Consider the following 17,420-nt stretch of genomic DNA (forward strand, 5'->3'; position numbering starts at 1 on the left):
CGGTCCTGATTTTGTTATATCTGTGTTGTGGGGCACTAAGCTGCGCTGTTGATGTATGGAGACTAAATGATTTGTGCTCAGTGTATAAATAGCCTTTTCATTCCTCAAAGCAGTGAGTAAGATAAAACTCTCTGGTTAGTTGCTACTTTTAAAAAAAACTTATAGGAAGGTCCTGGGTGGGAGTTTGTAGTGAAGAGGGAAACTCACGTGAAGATAATCTATGGGAATGTAAATGTTTTTTGTATGTAACCCGGTACTCAGATAGGACACTAATTAGAGGATATAGTGAACCAAGCAAGAGTTTCTACAAATAGATGCGATTCATGTTTTTGTCCATTGGCACTAGAGCATTTTTGATAAGATGCGGGGAGCGGGAGAGTACAGAAGTACTACGTGTATGGATGTGATTGAAGTGTCAGACAGATGCTTACCATGTGTGCACCATATGCTGTGTGATAAGGGTCTGTGTTCAGTTCACCAGTATAGGCACGGAGTATATTCTTGTCATGTACATTGTTTAAAAGCTGGGTAGATGTATTGGACTCTAGAGGGTATATGCCAAGGTGGCAAGATAATATCACGCACGAATATTATCTTATTGAACCCGGAGTGGATTCAGGAATAGATCTTCCATATTCAGAGTCTAGTAAGGGCTCAGATCCAGGTATGAGGAGTATACAGCGCTTGTGTTTGGAGCTGTGTTGTTGACAGTATTCTGTCTAATTGTTTGGGAGAGTATGTATCAGCATTAGGATAGAACAGAGCTGCGGTTCAGGTTATTGCTTTGATAGTGGGATTGCTGGCTATTGTAGTAGACCAGTGGGATCCCACTATTACATAACAGGGCTGAAGACAGGGGTCGCTACCCTTGACAGCTGTTATGGTGCTAGGCACACCAGGTCAGGACAGACTACGGATCCGAGATATAAGATAAAGGACCTGCAGGATTATGGAGCAGTTAACAATACCGCTGACAAGTCTTGAAAAGGCAGAAGTGCCAAGGAATGGATGATTGGATGCTGAGAGATACGATGAGTGTTTAAGTAAGGAGCATGCTGTATGGATTGGAAAATGTGATTATGGTGTGCAAGTTGCAGCGTGGATCAGAACTTCTGAATGATATGTTGTGTTTTATTACTAAGAATGATGAAGTTATTACTAAGAAGTTATGATGAATGATGAAGTTAATACTAAGTGTGATGAAGTTAGAATGAGAGAATGTATGTCAGGCAATCTGCAGCGTCTCCACACACAGGCTGCTCCCCTTCACAAGATCAGTCTGTGTTTCCACAGCTCCCTCCACCCCTGTAGTAGCAGAGGGGATGAGACCGGCCCCCCTTAATCAGCCCAAAGAGCGAAGTTATGTGCTGACAGGAGATTTCTTCTGTGTCTGCAGTCTTAACATCTGTATAATTCTATACGCCCCATCTCTGGCAGACCCTGGTGATATACCATCAGCCAGGGGTCCCATAGGTGCCAAACACGGGGGGAGGACTGATCCCCATGTCTCCGCAGATGCAAACTAGCTGACTTGTATATGATGCTTCTCCTCTATACTTATTACCCTTGGGTTGCCACAGGGGTTCACAGACAGTTTCTCCACTCCGGTAAGGAACAGCCCCAAGCAATTCCTACGGAGGGGAGAAATGAGGAAACATTTTACATTACACTTGCAGACAACCCTTACACCTCATAACTATGATTTGTAAAACCCCAGAGAAGCTAGATTTGTAAAAATATGTTACTGATAGGACTGAAGGAATATCTGAGAACAGAAGTGATGAGAGTACGGCCAGAATGTATATACAATCCCTTCCCATGTTCAGGGGATAGAGGACCAGATTAATATTAGGAAAGTGAAGAAGCAGCAGAAGGCGACTCCTGTTATGGGGAATATACCTCCGGATGCATTTAATAATGCTGTGAAAACTGTGGTGCAGGCGGCAGGTATACATCACAGGGGGAGAGAAGAAAAGGAAAGATGGGAGAACAGACCCGGAGAAGTGGAAACAAGAATAGCGGTTCCCCCACAGGATGGTCCAATCACTAATCACTTAATTAAATCTTCCTCCTGGGAAACAATTAAAATGCCTGATTGATAGGGGGTGAGCCGTACTATAATATATAAGAAAAGGATATGCCACAACGATTCATGACAGGGAAAACGTTACAGGGATTAGGAGCAGGAGGAATAGTTCATCCCTTGTATGAAACAGAACCCATGAATGCGTGAAAAGCACGTACCACAGACTTGTGTGCCTAATTGCTAGTCTCAGATACAGTTGTGGCCAAAAGTATTGACACCCCTGCAATTCTGTCAGATAATAGTCAGTTTCTTCCTGAAAATGATTGCAAACACAAATTCTTTGTTATTATTATCTTCATTTAATTTGTCTTAAATGAAAAAACACAAAAAGAATTGTCCTAAAGCCAAATTGGATATAATTCCTCACCAAACATAAAAAAGAGGGTGGACAAAAGTATTGGCACTGTTCGAAAAATCATGTGATGCTTCTCTAATTTGTGTAATTAACAGCACCTGTAACTTACCTGTGGCACCTAACAGGTGTTGGCAATAACTAAATCACACTTGCAGCCAGTTGACATGGATTAAAGTTGACTCAACCTCTGTCCTGTGTCCTTGTGTGTACCACATTGAGCATGGAGAAAAGAAAGAAGACCAAAGAACTGTCTGAGGACTTGAGAAACCAAATTGTGAGGAAGCGTGAGGAAGCATGAGCAATCTCAAGGTTACAAGTCCATCTCCAAAGACCTGAATGTTCTTGTGTCTACCGTGCACAGTGTCATCAAGAAGTGTAAAGCCCATGGCACTGTGGCTAACCTCCCTAGATGTGGACGGAAAAGAAAAATTGACAAGAGATTTCAACGCAAGATTGTGCGGATGTTGGATAAACAACCTCGACTAACATCCAAACAAGTTCAAGCTGCCCTGCAGTCCGAGGGTACAACAGTGTCAACCCGTACTATCCGTCGGCGTCTGAATGAAAAGGGACTGTATGGTAGGAGACCCAGGAAGACCCCACTTCTTACCCCGAGACATAAAAAAGCCAGGCTGGAGTTTGCCCAAACTTACCTGAAAAAACCTAAAACGTCTTGGAAGAATGTTCTCTGGTCAGATGAGACAAAAGTAGAGCTTTTTGGGCAAAATCATCAACATAGAGTTTACAGGAGAAAAAAGAGGCATTCAAAGAAAAGAACATGGTCCCTACAGTCAAACATGGCGGAGGTTCCCTGATGTTTTGGGGTTGCTTTGCTGCCTCTGGCACTGGACTGCTTGACCGTGTGCATGGCATTATAAAGTCTGAAGACTACCAACAAATTTTGCTGCATAATGTAGGGCCCAGTGTGAGAAAGCTGGGTCTCCCTCAGAGGTCATGGGTCTTCCAGCAGGACAATGACCCAAAACACACTTCAAAAAGCACTAGAAAATGGTTTGAGAGAAAGCACTCGAGACTTCTAAGGTGGCCAGCAATGAGTCCAGACCTGAATCCCATAGAACACCTGTGGAGAGATCTAAAAATGGCAGTTTGGAGAAGGCGCCCTTCTAATATCAGGGACCTGGAGCAGTTTCCCAAAGAAGAATGGTCTAAAATTCCAGCAGAGCATTGTAAGAAACTCATTGATGGTTACCGGAAGCGGTTGGTCGCAGTTATTTTGGCTAAAGGTTGTGCAACCAAGTATTAGGCTGAGGGTGCCAATACTTTTGTCTGGCCCATTTTTGGAGTTTTATGTGAAATGATCAATGTTTTGCTTTTTGCTTCATTGTCTTTTGTGTTTTTTCATTTAAGACAAATTAAATGAAGATAATAATACCAAAGAATTTGTGTTTGCAATCATTTTCAGGAAGAAACTGAGTATTATCTGACAGAATTGCAGGGGTGTCAATACTTTTGGCCACAACTGTACACACGTGGCTCTGCTCCGTACACATTGTACACACATAGCTCCGCTCCGTATACCTTGTACACATGCGGCTTCGCTCCACACACCTCGTACACACGCGGCTCCGCTCCATACACCTCGTACACACGCGGCTCCGCTCCGTACACCTCGTACACACACGGCTCCGCTCCGTACACCTCGTACACACGCGGCTCCGCTCCGTACACCTCGTACACACACGGCTCCGCTCCGTACACCTCGTACACACGCGGCTCCGCTCCGTACACCTCGTACACACGCGGCTCCGCTCCTTACACCTCGTACACACGCGGCTCCGCTCCGTACACCTCGTACACACGCGGCTCCGCTCCGTACACCTCGTACACACGCGGCTCCGCTCCGTACACCTTGTACACACACGGCTCCACTCCGTACACTCCGTACACACACGGCTCCGCTCCGTACACCTTGTACACACGCGGCTCTGCTCCGTACACCTCGTACATACACGGCTCCGCTCCGTACACCCCATACACACATGGCTCCGCTCCGTACACCTCGTACACACACGGCTCCGCTCCGTACACCTCGTACACACACGGCTCCGCTCCGTACACCTCGTACACACACGGCTCTTCTACATCCACCCTGTAAACCCCTCCTGACCCCACACAGAAACTTCCCCTCATCCAGCACCATGACAACCAGCACAGCAGAGTCCTGCACACACTGAGGCCCCTGATCATGTGACCCCTGACTCCTCCCCTCCTGTGACCTCATCACAGGTCCTGTGCGCACAGAGCAGCTGTAGAAATCTCCGGCCTCGGGGGGGTCTCACCAGACTTCGCTCTTTTCTTGCAGGGGCCGCAGTGGATTTCATCCTGGATCCATAGAGCTGAATAGAGGAGCGATGTTCCTTCACTCTGATGGGAATTGATGGTGACGTTTGTCCAACGTCCACGTTACCGAGTAAATCCCCCCAGGACTGCAGCCGGTAAAGACCCCGATATCCACAGGTGTCCCCTCTAATTGGGGGAAAGGGATAGAAAAGCCTCTTATCCCGAGGGGAAACCCTGTACATGGAGACATCGGCCTCAGATCTCTCCTGTCCTGTTCTTCCAGAAAAGCCTCAAACTTCTGTGTGTGACTCAGAGCTGAGATCTAACGGGAGAGAAGATTCCAGTGCGGGGAAGACGGGAAACCTTCATATAGACGGCCGGTGGGGATGGAGGCAGTGACCGACTCTGGCCACATCTGTCTCTAGAGCCGCAGTAGAAGATGAAGATGTCGTCCTCATCATGAAGGAGTTATTTCTCATGTCGCGTGTAATGAATATCTCCTGCAGTATTGCTAATGCCGATTCCAGTGTCGGTAATGAGACGAGAATTAGCGTTATGGAAGATGAGTCTATGAGGAACGTGTTCAGCTGCCGACTCCGAGGAGGAAACTGCTTGTTGTCTGTGGCCTAAATATATAGGTTTTATTAGTAGATGTCAGGGAAGAAAACTAAACCCTGTAAGATAATAAATCTCCTCATATGTTTCCCTTATTATCTCCAGTAATTGTATTATTACACAGGATTCTTATGATGTTACATCGGCTCATCTTCTTCTCATTCAGGTTTCTACAATATCGGATCCTCTCAGTGAAGATCTTCTACAGAAGAGAATTTTCCTGATTTCCCCATCAAGGATGGATATGGACAGAGACAAGATGGCGGAGAGGATGTTACACCTCACCCTAGAGATCCTCTTCCGTCTCACTGGAGAGGTGAGAGATTCTGATGACATCACATTCCATCATTCTTATCTATGGGAATAACAGATGGACAGAACTGGAGAGGTGAGGACTCTGGAAATGTCTGTAGTGAGATTTATTAATGTGTCTCTCCATAACCAGGATTACACAGTGGTGAAGAAGACCTCTAGTGATCGCTGTCAGGACCCTGTGTCCGAGGGATGGGGAAGACCCCTGAGCCCAATCACGGGGCCTCCACCTCACCCCCTGATCCATGAGGACATCAATGACCAGAAGATCCTAGAACTCATCTACAAGATGATTGAGCTGCTGACAGGAGAGGTGACACTGCTGGGAATGCTGGGACATTATACAGTAACACTATGAAGGGATCGGGGGATGACGGTATCATTGTATGTGTCAGGTTCCTATAAGGTGTCAGGATGTCGCTGTCTATTTCTCCATGGAGGAGTGGGAGTATTTAGAAGGACACAGAGATCTGTACAAGGACGTCATAATGGAGGTTCCCCAGCCCCTCACATCACCAGGTAATAGACAGGACTAAATACACACGGCCTATAATTATCTGTATGTAGAGAATGAATTCAGTCCCTGTATGTGTTTCCTCCAGATCTATCCAGTAAGAGGACAACACCAGAGAGATGTCCCCGTCCTCTTCTTCCACAGGACTGTAAACAAGAAGATCCCAGTGCTCCTCAGGATCATCAGGTAGATGGAGAGAAGGTGTCAGGAGATCTCCCCTATGATGTGTAGACGGCTGTGAAGGTCTTGTGCTCAGTCTTGTTTTATCCACCAGTATTATATGTTTTATACTTGTGTAATGAGAACGGTGGAGATGGCAGGATTAGAGCTGATCATAGATGGGACTTCTCCATCTTTCTGTTACTTTTACAATATTTGTTTCAGGGTGAAGATCTGACTCATATTATTACTACAGAGACATATGTGAGGGGTGATGAGCGGTGTAAAGAGGAGATTCCCACATATGACTGCCCAGGTGAGTAGTAACCACTGAATGCAGAGAAGTCACAGATTCCTCTCAGTCACCGGCTGTGGCTGCTTTATCGGTGGTGTAGTCCGGCCGTATTACCATGATCACCATTTTGCCTCTAGATCACAACATTCTCCTCCACCCAAAACTGTTCAAATGACTTTGGGCATTGAAAGCCCATTTCTATAGAACTTCCCACCTGGAGGATCCACCTACCCCCTGGTATTTGGAGACGCTGACCGTTACCTGCCCAGATCTGTAACTATAAAGCCAAATGACAGCGTACGTAGAACGTGCTGACAAGATAGAAAATCACTTGTAAAAAAGTATTATGCTGGGCCAGTAAGAGAAGGAGGAGGGTAATGATGCTTTTGGCTTCCTAGATCCCTGAGATCTTATCGGATGAATCTTCTCTCCCTTCTGTGCTGCTGAATGTCTCATGTTCCCTACAAGACCAGGTCCAGTCTTTCTGGCCAATCTTCCCTTTTATGATCGACAACAGTAAATGTGCAGTGAGGCCAAGTGTGAATTTCTCTACAACAACAGCAGAGTTTCCCTTTATCCTGACTTTTCAATTTGTATTAAAACCAACTAACTTCCAGGAGGATTGTGATAATCTACAGGACAAACATTCCACCTGTGCCATGATATATCTCTAAGCTGTGCGTGGCTGAGGGCTGTAATATACATTTATTCCCGCCTGCAGGAGATGTGTTGGCTCCAGCCCTGGTTTCATGGATTCACTCCTCGTCATAAATTACATTGTTTTTGATCCTAATGAATTCAGATTACTGCACGGTCTCTCCTGAAATGGGGGCGCTAATACTTTCTCTACTCTTCTGGTCAGGACTCACAGTGGCTCCAATGATCCACCATAAATGAGGGCAACCCTGTTTTAGTGATGGAGTTCTCCCTTCATATTTACGTTGTTGTTGGGGATGTTACATCGAGTAATAAATTATGTCTTTTTTACCTGTTCATTCTGTATGATGACAGAGGTATAGTATTGAGGCGCACACAGTCTAATAGGGGAGGTGCTGGTGTAAGGACTGAGAAGTCCCAAATAAAAGAGAGTCAAGGGTTCACCGCGCACTCATTTATAATGCAGATTTTCATTTATTACAGTCCAAAAAAAGCTGCTCTTACAAATGAGCGGGTCTTACCTTTTATGTTACTTATTCTTTTGTTCGTACTTACAGTTTTGTCTGTTTCTTTGTATTTACATTTTATTCTTTTCTGTTAGTGATTCAGTGAGTAAGACCCGGGAGGGGCGAAATGTCTGATGTAGCTGTTGTCCCTTTTTACAACCTTGGTTGCTATGTTTATGACTACTGCTCATTTGTAAGACCAGTATTTTGGACTGTAATAAATGAAATTCTGCATTATACATCTTATGAGTGTGCACTGAACCCTTGACTCTCTATTCTGTATGATGGTTTGATTGTGGCGGGATCGGCCGGCCTCACTTATGTGAGTCTGTAACTCCCTGATAGTTTTGAAAAAAATCTCTCCATTGCCACTTCCAAATGTCTGAGATCTAAATTTAAGGTGAACCTGTCAGCAGGATTGTGCTCAGTAACCTACAGACACTGTCAGGTCAGCGCCGTTATACTGATTACAGTGATACCTGGTGATGAAATCTGTCTTGTGGTTGTTGTTTAATCTTTATTTGTAGCTAGCTGAAGACCCCGGTGCTGCCTGGGCATAGTAACTAACTGTGGTTAGTTATAGCAAATTATAATTATCCTCCATCCCATAGTCCCGTGCCCATATACCCATCATACATATCCACGATCCCATAGGCCCGTGCCCATATACCCATCATACATATCCTCCATCCCATAGTCGAGTGCCCATATACCCATCACACATCTTCCATCCCATAGTCCCATGCCCATATAACCATCATACATATTCTTCATCCCATAGTCCCATGCCCATATACCCATCATACATATTCACCATCCCATAGTCGAGTGCCCATATACCCATCACACATCCTTCATCTCATAGTCCCATGCCCATATATCCATCATACATATCCTCCATCCCATAGTCCCGTGTCCATATACCCATCATACATATCCTCCATCCCATAGTCCCGTGCCCATATACATATCCACCATCCCATAGTCCCGTGCCCATATACCCATCATACACATCCTCCATCCCATAGTCCCGTGCCCATATACCCATCATACATATTCGCCATCCCATAGTCCCATGCCCATATACCCATCACACATCCTCCATCCCATAGTTCCGTGCCCATATACCCATCATACATATCCTCCATCCCATAGTCAAGTGCCCATATACCCATCACACATCCTCCATCCCATAGTCCCATGCCCATATACCCATCACACATCCTCCATCCCATAGTCCCATGCCCATATACCCATCATACATATTCGCCATCCCATAGTCGAGTGCCCGTATACCCATCATACATATCCTCCATCCCATAGTCGAGTGCCCATATACCCATCACACATCCTCCATCCCATAGTCCCATGCCCATATACCCATCATACATTTCCTCCATCCCATAGTCCCATGCCCATATACCCATCATACATATCCGCCATCGCATAGTCCCGTGCCCATATATCCATCATACATATCCTCCATCCCATAGTCCAGTGCCCATATACCCATCATACATCCTCCATCCCATAGTCCTGTGCCTTTATACCCATCATACATATCCTCCATCCCATAGTCCCTTGCCCATATACCCGTCATACATATCCTCCATCCCATAGTCCAGTGCCCATATACCCATCACACATCCTCCATCCCATAGTCCCTTGCCCATATACCCGTCATACATATCCTCCATCCCATAGTCCAGTGCCCATATACCCATCACACATCCTCCATCCCATAGTCCCTTGCCCATATATACATCATACATATCCTCCATCCCATAGTCCAGTGCCCATATACCCATCATACATATCCTCCATCCCATAGTCCAGTGCCCATATACCCATCACACATCCTCCATCCCATAGTCCCTTGCCCATATATCCATCATACATATCCTCCATCCCATAGTCCAGTGCCCATATACCCATCATACATATCCTCCATCCCATAGTCCAGTGCCCATATACCCATCACACATCCTCCATCCCATAGTCCCGTGCCCATATACCCATCATACATATCCTCCATCCCATAGTCCAGTGCCCATATACCCATCATACATATCCTCCATCCCATAGTCAACTATTATGACATCATAATGAGCGGCGGCGGGGCTTGCAACCTATGATGACATCAGCGTCGCCATGGCAACCATTGTGACATTATAATGAGGGGCGGGGCTTGATACGCACACACTGCTTCCCCAGTATGTAAATAGGGGCATTATGACATCATAATGAGGGGCGGGGCTTGACGCGCAAACACTTTTTCCCCCAGTATGTAGATAGGGGCAAAATTGTTTGGTGAATTGGAACGTGCGGGGTTAAAATTTCCCCTCACAACATAGCTTAGGACGCTCTTGGAGTCCAGAAATGTGACTGTGCCAAATTTTGTGGCTGTAGCTGCGACGGTGCGGATGCCTATCCCGGACATACACACATATACACACACACATACATACACACATACATACACACTTTGAGCTTTATACATTAGATTAACAGTGAACGAGATTCTCGTGCTCTGGGGCGGGGCTGTGGGCGGGGCTTTATGTGGTCTGATTACATATTCATCTGTATTGGCTTATGACAGGTCGCTGATCCCTCACTGACCTGCCCCCATTATTACATAATGCATATAATAGCATTGATATTATTGGTGATAATGCCTTTAATATTGTGGCTATTGTGAGGCTTAGAAAAAAATTACATCCAGCAAAATGACACCTGTTCTGTCCCCACTTAATGGCGATTAAAGGTATGCAGACATGTAAGTGAGAGAAGTTTCCTACCTTTGTGTATCCAATAAGCGAGGCAGACATGACCCTTAGCAGCTTCTCAGATAAGCATACACGCGTTGTGATGAAGAACAATGTTGGTTTATTCCGTAGATAACGATCCAAACATTACATTGAGTCTCTTGCATGGAGCTTGTCTCTGGAGTCGCTACTTGCGGGTCAAAAGACTTTGCTTCCTCAGCTCATGAGGGAGAACAGTTCTCTCAGGTAAGATGTCTGCCGATGACTGAGCAAACAGGAAGAGAAGAGGCTGAAGAGAAGCCCCTCCCCATAGGCTGAACAAGGAAAGACTGAGGAACTAAATGGTCTGGCCAGTAGATGGCAGCAGAGACAAGCGAAAAAACATAAATACATTTCTTTAACTAGAAACATGCATGGAACAGCACACTCCCCGTCTGGAATTCACTATGGGGATTCCACTATTGTCCATAATAATAATAAACCTAATAGAAAGGGCATGTTAAATGCAACAATTAAAGTTCAAAAAATCAGAAAAACGGCCAAACTTCGGGTGCAGAACGCTCATCCCGTAGTGGCGCTCTCGATAGGCAGTAAGAGGACGAGTTCATGGATTGGCCTCGCAAAGATCTTCGTCTCACCCTTCCTAAAGACCCTCAGCTCCACCTTCCGCACGTTGCCGTCCTGGCTAGGCAGTGTCCTGGTAACAAGTCCCAGAGGCCAGTCAGTCCTTTCAGTGGTCTGGTCTTTCATGAGGACCAGATCTCCTTCCTTGATATTCGGCTTGGGATGTCGCCACTTTCTTCTCCCTTGAAGAATGGTAAGGTATTCCTTCCTCCATCGGTTCCAGAAGTAGTCGGCCAAATATTGGACTCGTTTCCAGTGTCTTTGGTAGGTGTTGGCATGAGTGAAGTCTCCGCTGGGAATTACCGCGTTGTCGATCTTCTGGGTAAGAAGGATGTTGGGAGTCAACATGGTTGGTACCTCTGGATCCATTAACACCGGCACAAGGGGTCTCGAGTTGATGATGGCTGAGACTTCGGCTAAAAGAGTCACTAGAGTCTCGTGTGTGAGTCTCGAGGAGTTGACGTCCTTTAGCATGGAGTTCAGGATGTTGCGTGAGATTCCGATCATCCTCTCCCAGGAGCCTCCCATGTGAGAACTGTGAGGAGAATTGAAGATCCAGGTGCAACCCTTGTCTGCCAGCTGGTCTTGGATTGGCTTGGTGTCGATGTTCAGCTCTCTACATGCACCGACGAAGTTGCTGCCGCGGTCGGACCTCAGCTGCTTTACTGGTCCTCTGATGGCGAGGAATCTTCTCAAGGCGTTAATCAGGCAGGAGGTATCCATGGACTCTAACACCTCGATGTGAACGGCTCGGATGCTCAAGCAGGTGAATAGCACAGCCCACCGCTTACTGTCCGCACGGCTGCTACGAGTTCTGCGTGTGGATACCATCCATGGTCCGAAAACGTCTAGGCCCACATAGGTGAAAGGTGGTTCCATGGAAAGTCTATCTATAGGTAGGTCGGCCATTTGTTGGCACAGTTGCTTTCCTCTCACTTTGCGACAGTGCACACAATCGTGAAGTATTTGTGCTACACGTCTCTTCATCCCGACAATCCAGAGGCCTGCAGACCGTAGAGTGCCCTCTGTAATTTGCCTGCCTTGGTGTTCAGCCCTTTCATGATGATGACGGATCAGTAAGACTGTAACGTGGTGTTTGTTGGGAATGATGAGAGGATTTTGCTCTGCGACACCGAAACGAGCCTGGCTTAAACGACCGCCAACCCTCAGTAAGCCGAAGCTGTCCATTACTGGGTTTAAATTGGCGAGGGGGCTTCTTAATGGAATCTGCTGTTTGTTATTTAAGCACTTCCATTCGGTGGCGAATTCGCTCTGTTGGAGGTGGCGTATAATGAGGGACTCACTATGGGAGATGTCCTCAGCAGAAAGAGGTCTGTGGCATACATGCCAGCGATGACAGTCCTTGTCTTTAAAGTCTGCACGATAACATCTGGCGATGTGCACTAACCTGGCAACAGTCCTGACGAGTCTTAACCAGCTGGAGAAACGTTCAAAACGTTGGCAGCCGAGGTTGGATGTTTTCTCAGCACTGGTGGTCAGGGTATGGACTTCAGTTCGAACATCTGGATCGTTGTCTGGATCTAGGATGCTGAAGTCTTCCTGGACACCTTCTTCTGACTGTCTCAGCAGGAACCCTGGACCTGTAAGCCAAGAAGAGTTAACGAAAGAAGATATAGACATGGGTCTGGTTGCAAGATCTGCTGGATTCAGCTCCGATGGTACGTAACGCCATTGTTCCGGTTTGGAGGATCTCCTGATCCTTTCGATGCGGTTACTGACATACACGTAGAATCGTCTCGATGTATTGTAGATGTAACCCAAAACGACCTTGCTGTCGGTGTAGAATTGGACCTCATCTATTTCGATACACAGTTCTTGTAGTATGAAGTCAGCAATTTCCACTGCCAAGACGGCTCCACAGAGTTCGAGTCTGGGGATGGTGTGGTCGGGCTTCGGGGCTAGCTTCGCCTTGCCGAACACCAATCCGACGTAGCTTTGCCCGCTGGCGTCCATCACCTTCAGGTATGCAACCGCCGCTATGGCTTCTGTGGAGGCGTCTGAAAAGACGTGGAGTTCTTTCCTTCCGCTAGAGGCAAGGGAGATTTTGGTGTAGCATCTCGGGATGTGAATATTGTTCAATCCGCACAACGACTGTTTCCAAGTTTCCCATTTTTTCTCTTTGTCGGAGGGGAGCGGGGTATCCCAATCCTTGACAGTTTCAGATAGTTGTCTCAACAAGGATTTGCCTTGTATTGTGATGGGCGCCACGAACCCCAGCGGGTCAAATAAGCTGTTCACTATGGAGAGGACACCACGTTTTGTGAACGGTTTGTCCGAGCAATTCACTTGAAACCCGAAGGAGTCGGCTGCGAGATCCCATCTGATGCCTAGGCTCCTCTGCACGGGTGGGCTGTCTAGCCCCAAGTCAATGTCCTTGAATCCAGGGGCGTGATCACCCGAATCAAAGGCTCTCATTACGGTCGGGCTGTTTGAAGCGATTTTATGAAGCCTGAGCCTTGCCTGGGCCAGCATACCTTGGGTCCTCTTGAGCAAATCAATGGCTGCTTCTTCAGTGGGCAGTGATTTGAGTCCGTCGTCTACATAGAAGTCTCTTTCAACGAAGTCTCTTGCGTCTGTGCCATACTCAGACTCTCCCTCTGATGCGGTCCTTCGGAGACCGTAGGTTGCTACTGCGGGTGAAGGGCTGTTCCCGAAGACATGGACTCTCATTCGGTATTCCACCGTCTCTTTGTTGGTGTCGTTGTCCTTGAACCACAGGAATCTGAGGAAGTTCCGGTGGTCCTCCCTGACTAGGAAACAGTGGAACATCTGTTCGATATCGGCAGTGATGGCGACGAGTTCTTTCCTGAACCTCAGCAACACTCCTACTAAGTTGTTCGTCAGGTTGGGACCTGTGAGGAGGACATCGTTGAGTGATACGCCTCCATGTTTGGCGCTGGAGTCAAAGACAACCCTGATTTGGTTCGGTTTCCGTGGGTGGTAGACACCAAATGAAGGCAGATACCAGCACTCTTCGTTCTTCTTCACGGGAGGAGCGGGTTCCGCGTGGTTGTTGCGAAATATTCTGTCCATAAAGGCGACAATATGCTCCCTCATTTCAGGTTTGTGGTTCGTTGAACGTTGAAGAGAGTTGAATCTGTTCTGAGCTTGGTCTCGGTTGTTTGGCAGTCTTACCCTGGTGGATCGGAAGGGTAATGGAGAGACCCAGTGGTCGGTTTTGTCCTTAGAGAACTCACGGTCCATTATGTCGATGAATTCTCTGTCCTCCACTGACAAGGCTACTTTATCGTCGTCCTTGGTGATGTGAAAGACTGATCTTCCCAAGTTGTCGGTACGCAGAGAAGAAGCGATGTCAGGCAGCTGTATTGAGTCTGGGGGCTTCTCTTTCACTTCATAGTGATGAGGACATGGCCTTAGGCAGGTTGTGCGTCCGTCTCCATGGACGTAGGTCCTGAAGGAGTCGATTTCTGATCGATCAACGCACACGTTTCCTATGACTACCCATCCGAGGTCCAGTCTCTGGGCGTATGGTGCGTAGTCAGGTCCGTTGCACTGTTGTCGCACCTTGTGTACCCTCAGGTTGTCTCTGCCGAGCAGGAGTAGAATCTCCGCGTTGTTGTCCATAGGTGGGATGACGCTTGCGAGGTGCTTCAGGTGCGGCTGATGAAGTACAGCTTCTGGGGTAGGAATTTCACTCCTATGGCTGGGTATTTGGTCACATTCAACTAGCGTTGGCAGAGGTATTTCAGTCTTCCCGTTGATAGGAGAAGCGATGAATCCCTGGGCTCTTCTGCCGCTAGTCTCTATGCGGCCTGAGCAGGTGTTCAAGGTGTAGGGCTCTGATGGTCCACTAATTCCGAAGGCTTCAAAGAATTTGGCTCCTGCCAGGGACCGGTTGCTTTGGTCGTCTATGATGGCATACACCTTCATTGCCTTTTCTGGATGTCCTTCGGGGTAAACCTTGATGAGGCATATTCGGGCGCAACATTTCTCCATGCGGCCCTCTCCACATACTTCTGAGCATGAGCAGGAGACAGTTGTGGCGGTGTCGGTCTGATTCTGTGGCTCCCCGCCATGACTTGGAGCGGGAGCGGTGGTGACTGCAGCCGGTGTGTCTCTAGCTATTCGGGTTGAGTGCATGGCTGAAACATGCTTTTCGCTGTGGCACTCCCCACACTTGACTGTGGATTTGCAGTCCTTGGCCATGTGCTCAAGTGATGCGCAGCATTTGAAGCAAACCCCGAGCTCTGTGAGGATCTTCTTGCGCTCCTGTAGGGTTTTGGATCTAAACCCTTTGCACTTGGTCAACGAGTGTGGCTTCTTGTGGATGGGACATTCACGATTAAAGGATTTATCTCGTGTTGAGACGATGTTCTGTTCGTCTGTGGGCGTTGCAGGTGACGGTAGCTCGGTCTTCCTAACGCTCACAGCTCTCTTAGTGTCTCTGCGTTTGTATGTGGTGTTTTCATACCTTGGCGCAGGAGTTGGTGCGGCTGTCGAAGCGTTGGACTCTAGGAAGTCGAGGCTGGGGTCATTCCTCATCTGGGCCTGTTCATCGATGAACCTGCAGAAGTGGATGAATGGAGGGAAGGTAACGTCGTTCACTCTTTTGTATCTGGATACTGACATTGCCCACCTTTCCTGCAGGCTGTATGGCAGCTTCACCACGATCGGGTTTACTCCATGGGCTGAATCCAGATAGCACAGCCCAGACAGACGAGGGTCTCTTTTGGCGAGCTCCAGCTCCATTAGCAGGTCACTTAGGTCTTGCAGCTTGTGGACGTCTTTAAGGTTGATCTTTTGGAAATCCTGCAGTCTCTTGAATAGGGCTTTCTCTATTGCCTCTGCGCTGCCAAAGGTGTGTTCCAGCCTTTGCCATGCGGCAGCGAGACCTGCTTCTGCTTGTCCCACGTGGACCGCTCTGAGGCTCCTGACGCGGGTTGAAGAGCTTGGACCTAACCACTTTATCAGGAGGTCAAGTTCCTGTTCTTCAGTTAGGTTGAGATTGGCGATGGCTGCCTTAAAGGTTGCTTTCCAGGCCCTGTAGCTCTCTGCACGATCATCAAACTTCGTAAGACTGGTGTTGATTAGCTCTCTGCTCACCATGAACCTGGCGAACTCGGACATATCCAACTTCTCACCACTCGTTGCCACGACGACTCGTGATGCCCCTGGGGCGTATGGGCCGCCTGGTGTGAATGGATGAGCTGTTCCCGGATAGAATGATGTTGCTGCGGGGTTGAGCTGTGGTTTAGCCCTTGAAGAATCTGACGAATACCGCTTGAGCTGTGAAGGTGGGTCAGGAAACACTTGGTTGCGATCTTGTGGTGGTGACTGTGTTTGAGAAGGTATCTCTGGGTGACTGTCATTAATTAGCTCGGGTGCCTTCGAGGGTACTGGCACCTCTGGAAGTACGTTGGAGGTTTTGGTGTCGTCGACTTGGACGGTACTGTAGACCGGGGTTGCTACAGGTAGCTGGTTTAGTACATAGTCTTTCGTGCGATTGACTGGATCGTCTGATTCCAGTGGTGGCGAGTTAGCTGCATCAGGACCTTGGATCAACGCCTGCTCAAGTAGTCTCACTTTAGCTAGTGCGACCTCCTCTTCCATCTGTGACCGAAGAATCTTCAGCTGAGCCTCCGCTTCTGCTTCTGCTCTCTTGGCTTCCACTTCTGCCCTTTTTGCTTCCATGTCTGCTTCTGCCCTTTTTGCCTCTGCCTTAGCTTCTCTCTCAGTGAAAGAACGTCTCACTCTGGATTCCTCTGCCTTTATGCGGGCCTCTAGTATCCTGTCGCTCATGGTTGAACTTCTTGAGGACGATGCCCTGGATGACCGAGAGGAACGTTTAGATGAGGTCGATCGGTGTGACCTGGTTTCTTGCAGGTGAGAGATACGGTGTTCAGCCTTGTTTATGGCATGTTGGACCTTGGCGTCTCTCTCCTTGTCCGTCTCTAGCACCTCACTGAGGTCTGGAAGAGCTTCATCAGAATTAAAATCTTTTAGAAGAGCGATGTACTTTGCTGATAGTCTCTTGTACCTTTCACGGGCGGTGTTCAGCCGCTCCATGACGGATTGCAAGCTTGCGGCGTTGCCTGATGAGGATTCGAGTCTTGACATATAAGAGGTGACGCATTCCCACTGTTCTTCCAGGTGATCACATAGCTCATCTTTCATATTGTGATAGTTTTCAAGCACCTTTATAGTTGGTTTGGCAGAACGTTTTGGTCGGGTGACTTGGTCTGCTTGAGA

The 17,420-nt window shown here is 47.6% G+C and overlaps 1 protein-coding gene across 1 annotated transcript; it reads left to right on the forward strand.

The window, feature by feature from the left end:
* Positions 1-5,523: 5,523 nt before the first annotated feature.
* LOC141072520 (oocyte zinc finger protein XlCOF29-like) lies at positions 5,524-6,027 on the forward strand (the record flags this gene model as incomplete). The annotated part of the gene is made up of 2 exons (XM_073559792.1): positions 5,524-5,673; positions 5,803-6,027. Coding segments are annotated over 2 exons (375 nt in total), but the record flags the coding sequence as incomplete, so codon positions are not given.
* Between the last annotated feature and the right edge of the window lie 11,393 nt (positions 6,028-17,420).

Source organism: Dendrobates tinctorius, unplaced genomic scaffold, assembly GCF_039654945.1.
Source record: "Dendrobates tinctorius isolate UK_male_01 unplaced genomic scaffold, ASM3965494v1 ptg000274l, whole genome shotgun sequence".
Classification (NCBI taxonomy): Eukaryota; Metazoa; Chordata; class Amphibia; order Anura; family Dendrobatidae; genus Dendrobates; species Dendrobates tinctorius.